The 11,446-nt window shown below is 36.5% G+C and overlaps 1 protein-coding gene across 1 annotated transcript; it reads left to right on the forward strand.

Annotated features, from left to right (window-relative positions):
• Positions 1–3,595: 3,595 nt before the first annotated feature.
• Positions 3,596–8,948, forward strand: DCP1 (decapping mRNA 1). The gene has a single exon (XM_085944576.1). The coding sequence runs from the start codon at positions 3,626–3,628 to the stop codon at positions 5,051–5,053; it is 1,428 nt and encodes a 475-aa protein (XP_085800702.1). The 5' UTR covers positions 3,596–3,625; the 3' UTR covers positions 5,054–8,948.
• The last annotated feature ends 2,498 nt before the right edge of the window (positions 8,949–11,446 follow it).

The raw sequence follows: 11,446 nt of genomic DNA on the forward strand, positions 1-11,446 counted from the left end.
ACGTTATCTATGCTCACCAAGCAGTGATGCCAACCGTACTATAATTATAGTCATCATCATCATCATCATCAGCCTGAATCTATCCACTGCTGGATGAAGGCCTCTTCAAGTTGCTTCCACTTATCTCGGTCCTGTGCATTGCGTTGCCACGTACTTCCGCAGAACTTCATCATCTCATCGATCCAGCGGCCTCTAGGTCTACCTTGTGGACGTTTTGTACTTCTTGGATACCACTGGATGACTAGATTTGTCCAACGATTGTCTCTTCTTCGAGCTATGTGTCCAGCCCATCTCCATTTAAGGCTTTTAATAAACTCTATTACATCGCAAACCCTTGTCTGCTTCCTTATCCACTCATTCCTCTTTTTGTCCTTTCGCGTTATGCCCAGTATGCACCTCTCCATACCACGTTGTGCTACTCTAAGTTTCTGGATCTCTCTTTTACTTAGGGTCCATGTTTCACACGCATATATCATCACGGGAAGCACACACTGGTTGAACACTTTGCGCTTTAGGCACAGTGGAAGGTCACTTTTGAAGATATTATTCAGGCGGCCAAAAGCACTCCAGCCTAGCTTTACTCTGCGAACAATTTCATCAAATATACATCCATCTATAGACACTTGTTGTCCCAGATAGATGTAGCTTTTCACCTGTTCGAGTGCCATTGATGAGGATCTCTTTTTGGCCTGCAAAGCAGTTGAACATGACTTTCGTCTTTGTTACATTTATTTTCAAACCTACTTTGTTGCTTACTTCAGCGAGTTTCTGCATTCTGCTTTGGAGGTCTTCTGAGTCTTGCGAGAAAATTACTATGTCATCGGCAAAGCGCAGATGACTCAGGTATTCTCCATTTATGGGGATCCCTTTGTCATTTCAGTCAAGTTGCCTGAATAAGTCTTCAAGGGTAGCTGTAAATAGTTTAGGTGAGATTGTATCACCTTGTCGGACTCCTTTGCTGATAGGAAATCTGCGCGATGGTTTATGGAGATTTACAGATGCTGTTGCGCTACTGTATATATTATTGAAAATATGTATATAGCGCCCAGGGATTCCTTGTTTTCTGAGTGCGTCGAGTATTGAACATTTCTTTATCGAATCAAACGCCTTCTCATAGTCTATAAAACCCATGCATAGTGGCAGTTTGTATTCCTGGTACCGCTCTATGATTTCTCTGACGACTTGGATATGGTCCATAGTGCTGTATCCTCCTTCATATAATTATAGTACAATACTATAATTTTAATTCCGTGGAAAATGTAAAATACTTTAATTTTACGCGAAATACTATAATTTTAAAGGATGCAAGACGAAAAATGTTCCTGTACTATATATTTTTCAGAAATACTATATTTTTTACGCTTTTGTACTATAATCAGCATAGTAAAATATGGCAACACTGGCACCAAGTGTTGCCATCTTTTAATCACTGAATTATAGTACGCGGTCCAAGAAATTATTATAGTATCTCGGCAAAAAAGCTAGTAGACGACTAGGTTTTTGGTTTCTCACCAATAAAAATAACGCAGAATTTATACTACAAAAACTTTCGGACGAATTCAAGAAATTCCATTTTAAACCAAAGTCAAGGGTTATCTTTACGTCTTTCGAGCAACGTAGTATTTTATTTATATAACATACCTAGTAGGTACTTTGCACCAATGTTTAGTACGTTAATATCAAAATTTTAGTGCTGTTGGTGTATTTTTGATATCGAAATTAAAATAATCCTTAACATAAAAATATGTTTTTTTCGATACCTATTCAAAATTATAGTATTTTGGGTGTACACCTTTTTAATATCGTACATAGTACGCAGACCATAATTATAGTACGAATACTATAATTATAGTACGGTTGTCAAGACCGTGTTATTCTTTGTTTGCATAAACAATTAATTGCTTTCGAGTGTGCTGCTTGATTATATTTTCAAGTTCCTAGATTATTTGCTTTTTTCTAAAAATAAATAGTTTCCAAAAAAATAATAATAACTTACTATGTTACACGATGTAGTAAGGAAAATCTAATAATACAAAATATTAATAACAATGTTGTTTTCTATGGTTCTTCACCTAAAGGTTCAAATAGACTATATGACGATCGGGCACATAATATGCAAGAGCGTTTTAGTGTATATGATCAAATCTATGCCATTCCGACATTTATACCCTGTTCATGCAATATTTTCGAATGCGATTTTACGCCAGATGGAGTGCAAAACGTATAATTCCGTTCATGGAAATTTTGTACATAAGCATCTCGCCGAACCCGAACACCTAATGCCCCTCTACCATAAGTTTAGCGAACCGATGATTCAGTGAATTATTTTGATTATTGTCTAATGGTATTATCTATTTTACAATTGTTCCTATAATTGGTGCTTCATTTTATTCAATCATGAATGCTTTATTTATAGGTACTAAACTTTGCTTTCGTAGATAAAGCTAATCTACAATGCCGCAAATTTCGTAAAAGCGGCGACGCTTTCAAATTTAAGAGTCTCGTTTGTAAATACACATCAGACGCAGATTCATGAAAATCAAATAAATATAAGTAATATAATATTTTGTACAACTCAATTCACATGAATATGCTGGAATCGATTTATGCATAATAATTATATGGTAGGTAGGTATACTTTCACGATAACCATTTACTTTCATTTGTTTATATTGTAATGATTATTTATTCAATAACGTTTATTCGGCATTCGGATTATCCGGCCATAATGTAGTATTAATCGAAAAATAAAAGAAATAATATGAAAGTAAATGTAATAGCGAGTTCAAAATATATGGACCACTAGGGATATCTAGCGGCAAAATGTGAAAAATTATCATTTATTTGACAGTAAAGTGCCCATACACATCAAAAACTGACCATAGAGAAAAAATGTTTTTCTGTTTTAATATAAGGAATACTTGTTTCAAATAGTCGCGCATGTACAAACACCGTTATTTGAATGGAGCATAATGGAACACGGCAGCATCCGTATATACAAATTCGCAAACAAGTGGGTGAACACTCAACAAGTTTTATTGCGGCAATAAACGGTTCCGGCGTAAGGTGAGACCGTCATAAACGATTCGGTTCGGCTTACTTCCATGGATACCCTATTATACATACATATTGTATGACAGCTATGACATCGTATATACACTCTGTGACACCCTGTGACACAGGACGCCAACATAAGAAACGGGTTTTCGACATATATGTGACCGATCGTCATATAGTGTATTTGAAGCATAATTACCAAAAATAATATTGTTCCTTGGTAATTATAAATTCAGTTAGGTAAATTAATTTGTTGAATTCAAGTTGTTAATTATTCCGTTTCAAATACACACATCAAATTAAGTGTCTTTAATATCGGTTTTTTTTGAGAGATTGTGATGTTAATCATATTTTGCTCAGTTCATTTTACATCGAAATAGAATTAAAAAATAAAATTGTACAATAAACAATCCATGCGGACCTCTTTGTTTATGCACAAATGATGTTTTTTGTGAGTTTTCATGCAACGTCGCAATTTATAGAATGGTAATGGCAATACCGAAAAGTTTCCGTAAAATAGTAGAACTAGAATAAAATCTAATAGGCAGTGTAGTCTTTAAAAATAAAAATGGCCGACGTTGTCGAGTTGCGTATGAATGTGGCTGCGTTGAAAAGATTCGATCCATATGCTCGAGATATTGTTGATAGTGCGACGCACGTAGCTCTCTACACTTTCGAAGACAATGAGTGGGAAAAGACAAGTATCGAAGGCGCGCTGTTTGTGTACAGCCGAAACGGTAAACCATTCCATAGCATGCTTATTATGAACAGACTAAACACAAGAAATCTGATAGAACCAGTGACCGAAGGACTAGAACTGCAGGTGCAAGAACCGTTTCTGCTCTATCGCAATTCGAAGCGAGTGATTTACGGCATTTGGTTCTTCGACAAGGAAGAGTGCGTGCGAGTGTCGGCGAAACTAGACAGTTTAGCAAGAGATTCGTCAAAAGCAAACAATAATTCGTGCGTTCGCGACAAGATGCCAAAAAATCAACAAAACACATTGGAAGCCGCATCCGGCGGCTCGGTGGACATATTTAGCATGTTAAGCAAAGCGCAGGACGACTATAATATCAATAAAGGCATAAAAACGACAGGAAAAAATGACCCGCAGACTCCGAGGCCTCCGGACGTCGCTTCGCAGAGTGTCATGGACTTTTTCGCGAAGGCCGGCGGTGGAAACGCGCAGATGCCATCGGGGCCGCCTCCGCAGGCGTCCGTCATGTTCGGCCCGCCTCGCCCCCCCGGCGGAGACGCGAGAGAGGGCCCCATGATCCTCCAGCGTCTCATGAGCAATCCGGTACACAGTGTCGAGCATATTGAAAAACAGCAGAGATCTGTCACTCCGGGCGAATCGTCAGTGGCTTCCGGCGCAGTTCCTACGGGTGCCTCGGCTCCCGATAGCTCCTCGAAGCGCGCCGTGGGTAATAACGGTTTCAAACTGAAAGGCCTGCAGACGGACGTGAAACGTAAAAATAACCCGGCCAAATCAGACGAAATAAAACACATAATGCAAGCACCACCGAGATACGCGGGAAAACCGCATCCCGATAACTCATCTGTCAATCCTCCACCCAACACGAACGGGCAGACGTTCTTGGAGAACGATTTAAATTTCATGCGAGGGTCTTCGCCCAAAGCCTCCTCTCCTCTGGCCACGTTCCTCAATCAATCTCAGTCAAAAATGGTGATCCCTGACGAAGTAGACCTGAGGCCCGTGTCAGCCCCGATCGCCTGCCCCCCGGAGACTCCGCAAAAGCCGGCACTTATGCCGCCCACCATGTTCACATCGTCGGCCAGCAAGGCGGGGATGGAGAAACCAGCCTTAGATACCATGCTGACCCCTATAAAGCCAGTAACGGAAGATCTTCGTCCTGAACCCCTAACTAGAAACCAACTACTACAGGCTTTTAATTATCTCATTAAAAACGACGCCGATTTCATGAACAAACTACACGAGGCGTACGTGAAGTCGTTCTCGGAACTCGTCTCGTAAAACTGTCGTGAATTTTAAGCGCCCGGCCGCGGGATCCATACTTCCTCAGCTACTGGACTGTGTCGATATAGTTTCGCGCCATGTTGTGTTATATAGGTGGAGAGTGGCGGTCACATGGTCGTGTCACCGCCACCCAAATGATCCTGAATGATTGTAACTTTTAAATGCTTCTCTTATAATCCACCGTGAATATCTATAGAGATCTGTCATTATTTATATATGCATTATGGATAATATGAACACAATTGAAAATGGCCCTCACATGTACATAGATGTATTCAGTAATTAATTATACAATTAGGTATATCAAGTATCCGATGTTCCTTTTAGCGACAATTATCATCGTGTTCAACAGTAGCAGCATATAGCGCCTTTCGCAACACGGCACGCTGTTTCCAATGGCCTTTGCGCCATATAATTTTTTAAAAAGTTATCCAGATCTACTGGTATACGTTGTCCGTTGAGTGAGGACTAACATTTGCTAACATTTGGTATATCATTCAGTATTTTATTGTACTGCGTTAAGCCTAGTTTCAAACTCAAACGGTAGACAATTTATATTGGTTTATCTAAAGTATGATTAGTCAAGACTCAACAGAGTAAGGTGTGCAGATATCATTTCTTCCAGTATGCAAGTAGTGAGCCGTGTTCGCTGAAAATATTTAGAAGGCATCTGTTATATCGCTTTGTCCCATTCGTTCTTGTTTCCTGCTGGAACTATTGAACTTATAATGTACGTTTATAGCAGTCGCATTTACACATGATTTGGCACCTGTGCACATGCACAATATTACCATTGTAATTAATAATGGGCATACACTTTTTAAATGTGCAGTGCTAAATTTCATGCTAACGGTAAACGTGAGACTGGGGCCCCCCTAAAGTGGATAGTTTTTTTTTTAAATCTCTTGATCTCCGCTGCGTGATGTGGCGGGGCAAGTCGGGGTGGAGTGTTGGCTGTCATATAGTTGGCAGAGATGTCGAAATTCCATGCATATTTGCAAGAAGCCAACAATCTTTAAAATATGTGAATCTTTTATTTTTAAACTCATGTGTTCGGTTTATACATATTGCTCTATTAGGAACATTCGATACAAATTAATCTATATCGTCACTGTTCTGGCAGAAGACACTAATTCGAAAAAATGACATATTTAGTTAGTTATACCAAAATGTTCCTTATTTCAAACTTTACCGTCTGGAAACCTTCTTAATAAATAAACAGTCTTTATTTTAAAGTCATCCATTTTACGATTACTTAATAAACTCACATGATAGACCATTTCAAACATTTTAACAACTAAGTTAAATTACTCAAAACTAGTATTCTCCATTCAGTGTGTTCTGCCAGAACAGAGACGATATGTATAAACAGAAAATTATTATAAAAATATGCATATAAGTAATAATGAAATTTTATTTTATTTCTGCTAAATTGTTCAGTTTTTTTTTAATAGTTATTGTAAATTCTTAGGTAGTAGGGGTTGTTTAACCCCGCCCCCAACCACCAAGTGAATACATACATCGTACTCTATAATAATATGTACATCGTACTTTATAATAATAATATTGTAATGAAATTATGGTGATGTTATGTATTTTCTAAATCCAAAATTATCTATTCAATAGATAATAAGATTCCATTAAAACTAGTACAAACGTTTGTAGAGGAGGGGTACAAAAGGCATCAAATCAATTTATGAAACTAAAAATTGGCGGAGAATTCGACGATTTGATTCTTATTAATTATTTTCAAATTAGTTTTGTCAGGACACGAAAATATTTAAAATAAGATGTAAAAACGGAAATCATCCACTAAGCGGTCGCAGTATCACGTGATGAATGTTGCCATATTATTAATCAGGCATTCCTACAAACTGTTTTTGATATATGCCTATGTCTGCTCTTGTGTTCTCAAAAACTGCATTTATATTAATTAAACTTACACAGTATTTAGGCTGCATTGTTGGTATCGACATGGCAGACTTTCGATTTTCAAAAATAGCGCACTTGCAGCAAAATGAGATGAGACACGGGTAAAGAAGCGTGCGCTTTGAAATCCAACAATAATAAAACGAATCAGTCTTTCCGTATATCACGCGGGCAAAGTCATTGGCGATTGCTAGTCTAGAATAAAATTCTAGATTAGAATAAATCAGTATTGAAATACAAAATGTGAAAAAAAATATTTTTGCAACAGTACTCGGTTTTAGTTAGAAATTCGACAAGTGGACAATTTATGTTAGTACATCTATCTATATTAATTTAAATTCTAAATAATATTTTAATTTTACAATCTGCATAATTTTCTGTTGAGATACTTATTATGTGTTGTATATGTTTTTTTTTTCTTTTTAATATTAATCTTGTCATCACTTTGTAAGGATGCTATTTATTTTTCCAAACGCTTGCAAATTTTGACAAAAAGAAAATGAAATGAGAGCCTTTGATATTGTGTACAAAAACTGCGGGATTTCATTATTATTATCCGCAACACACGCCGTCGCGGTCTTGTATAATATTTGTGTATTATCCAAGGATTTATTGGTGTATCTTATTGCAAAGATTGTTGTATTATATTATGTGAACTGACGACTCCTTGTTAAAACAGTGAATATCTGAAGGAAAGAAATTTTGAGATGTCCCTAAGGTCGGGGACATACTTGAGCTGATGCGTAGAAACGCAAAAATTAATCTAGATCTACTTGTAATGGAAATTGAATTTATATCTGAAATTTGTTAACTTCCACTTCTCTTGAAATTGTCCTTACTAAGTTAGTGCAAAGAAATGCAAGTAAAAATTGTCATTATGCTTACATTTTTATATGAAAGCTATTGAATAAATTAAAATAGGATGTCATTTGTATGCAGTTAAATCCTGACAATCTTAAAAGGGGAAACCTGGACCTTGAAAAACAGTTGATATGGAAGTTTATAAATATCAGATTATTTTGAATATTGGTACATTGAATTTATTACGTGATTCGTCATAAGTACATCAAGTGTGCAAAAATGACAATTTTATTGAATCAAAAACTATCTTTTATTGAATTTTTGTTTTGGTATACTCTCAAACCCATCGGTATTGCCATTATAACATTAAAAAAGGATATGTTTATCTACTTATTATTGTTGCCAATCCATCTTAATAATGCAAGTTATTTATTGTAATTGATCTTTAATGATATGAATGAATATGGGACCCGCAGACAGGAATGGTACTCCCAATGCCCAAAATGGGTCCACAACGTTAAACCAGTTGATAATAATGTGATGAATATTTTCCAATGGTTTGGGTTGAATACAATTTAAACAAATACAATAATTATTATTAATAATATGAAATTATGTAATATGATATTTTATTGATGCGTTTCCCAGAATACTTATGTATTAGTCAGTAGCCGCATCTCTCAAGTATGTCATCATCCGAAGGGTAATGAAATAGAAGTGATGTAAAATTTCTGTCCAATACAGCGTAACATTCCTCCACAAAAAGTTGCGAGATGTTTATATTATGTGTATATGTGAAATTCTCACGATAGTTTTTTTGTTTTAATATATTGGCAGGCCGTGCAGTCGTGCGGCCGCCACAGGTTGAAAAGCAACTGGTGTTGCCGTGTTTTGAGGTAAAGATTGTATGTTTAACTACCCCGATGCGGCAAGTTTGAAGAACCTGGCCGATTATGATTAATTATTTTTATTTCGTAACATATTGTGATCAAACTAAGATTATAAGATGACATATGCCGTGCAGTGTGGCGTTATCTTGTGATATTTTACTTAAGTTGTATGCATACAAGGTTTAAGTTATTCTGATCGACGAGCTGTGGGTCTTATTTTTGAGAATGGAACTATGATTGATGAAGTAGTAATAAACCTTACCAAGATTTCATTGTTTGTTTTATTTCATTTATTACTTTGGAGCAAGACTTGGACTTTCGACATCTAGTGGTGGATTTACAAAACATTAGTTTTTTTTATTAATGAAATCATTTGTTATTGAATGAATAGGTATACATAATTTGTTTTTATATTATATTCATAGATGGTTGATGGTTAAACATCATAATTTTTGAATGAATCTAAAAAGTATTCATTGAACACTGAAATCATTAGATACACTTTACACTACCGACGATGTGTATTAAATTTACTCTCATAATCATTGATTTTTGTCTGATATAAAGTCAGTTTTGATACCAAATGATATCCTTTTTTTTTTTTAATAGATAGCATTTGGAATGATTGCAGAATTTGTAGTTCTTGTTGAGTGACATGTTATTAGAAATAAACACTTGATATTCTAGAAGAATATTTCTTGTGTTGTATGGTTAGGCAGGGCTTGCCTAAAAACTAACCAACACTACTAACGAATCAAGCACGGAAATTTGTTAACGTGTGGTTACCATCAGTGACTGTAACGGTTTGTGTCTGTGCTCAATGTATGTACAAACGGGCTTCCATTAGTACAGTAAAGTATTTTTTTTTTAAATAGTTAGGTACATGGCCCCCACAAGGGGGGGGGGGGCTGACAGGGCTCTAGCCTGGGGGCCCGTCATGGCAAGTCGACCAGTTAAATGAGAAAAACATACCACAAATTTACTCTAATAGTAAAAAAAAGTCGCAGTGCCATATTCCTTTATTAAGAAATATGTGGCTGTGCAATGTAATTGGTGTGATATGACTGATATAATTAAATGATAATTCGACCACATAATTTTATGTGTGTTTCCTGACTTGGACTTACAAAATGGTTTCTTTTCCAATATGGCGAAGGATTCCATATTACTTGGGTACCCCAAAAGAAGGTCTCGATCAATACTTCATATTATTCACAACTCGCTAAATCAACTGGATTTATTTAAAAATCGCTAAAAATACACGGAATGCCCTTAATCCTGGGATTCCGTGGAAACGACTTGGGGAACACTACTGTAGAAAATCACACTGTCCTTAACCTTAGCGATAGGTAGGGGGGCCCGCTTCAGGATGTGGGGGCCATGGTCACTACCAGGGACGGCTCTAGTAAAGGAGCAAAGTGTGCAGTGCACTCCCGTCATAGATTAAATAAAAATATATAGGTAATATAAAACCCCCATGTATTCAGAAAAATGCGATATCGAAAACTTATGCGAAATCACTCATTTTAAATTCCGCGCGTTTTCGAACAATGGTGACGCAAGCGTTTCAACACTTCGCCTCAGCCACCCATACACACAAATGTCGAAAAAACAATGTCGATGAGACGCGACCAATCCACACGTAATAATTCCATCGATGCAGGAGCATTATTCGAAGTGTTCCTTGAATTTACGCACATTTTTCACGCATACATTTATAGCGGACAACCACAGCGACAAAAGAAATGAAGCTTGTAGAATCAAAATCACCAAAGTTCTATAAGACTACATGAGTCTTCGTTGGAAACGATGTTTTTCATATTCTTTTCATTTCAAGTACAGTGCACCGGCCGAAAGCACACACACATAAGCTAGTCATTTGGACTTTATACACAAACCTCACAAACCAATATGAATATTCCTACATATAACTCAGGCGACGTGTCGAGGTACAGTTGGAAGCCTAATTATTATAATGAAATGACGAACTTCATGTCGATGCATATTGTGTCAAAAATATAATCATATTCACGACTGTTAGTTTGGTTGATATAGTCTATGGGTTGATCGTTCGACAGTTGGGTTTATAATATAGATTTAATAGTATTTACAATGAGTACCGTGTATTCAGTTGCATATATTAAGGACAATCGTCACGATTTTTCCAAACGAATTGATATTAAAGTGGCAGGCCGTCCTTTGCCATGTATAAATTTAATTCAAAAGTGTACAGTGAAATCGAAGATTGTTAATCGGAAATTTAATGTGCAAATGTACTCAAAAACACAATGGCTTTGCGGATGTAATATTCTTAATACCCTATTTTGTTTTCCGTGTCTGTTGTTCGGCGGAGATGTTAACTGGACGGTCCATGGGATTCAAGACTTGGTCCACCTGTCAGTAAAAATCAAAAAACACAGTGGTTCAGAAAAACATATTTTAAATGAAATGCAACTTGCAGTCTTGGGAGAAATAGATATACCTACGTTCACAATTGGATGCAGGGTACCGTTTATCTGTGAAACAATTTAACGAACGTGTTGACAAAAATCGTTATATTTTATCCAGATTGATTGACTGTGTGAAGTTCTGTGGTGCATTTGAATTAGCTCTTAGAGGACATGATGAATCTGCAGATTCAAATAATCCAGGTGTTTACCGAGGGCTTATTGACTTTGTCTCGGAAATTGACATAGCCATGAAACAGCATTTGGAGAGCAATAGTGTTTTTAAGGGTACGTCAAAAACGATTCAAAATGACATTTTAGAT

The sequence above is a fragment of the Rhyacophila brunnea genome, unplaced genomic scaffold (assembly GCF_057557595.1).
Source record: "Rhyacophila brunnea isolate RB1 unplaced genomic scaffold, BYU_Rbru_1.0 scaffold_17, whole genome shotgun sequence".
NCBI classification, from domain to species: Eukaryota; Metazoa; Arthropoda; class Insecta; order Trichoptera; family Rhyacophilidae; genus Rhyacophila; species Rhyacophila brunnea.

What these genes read in the sequence shown, in the direction of transcription:
- DCP1 (XM_085944576.1), top strand. Translation starts at nt 3,626, where the DNA reads ATGGCCGACGTTGTCGAGTTGCGTATGAATGTGGCTGCGTTGAAAAGA.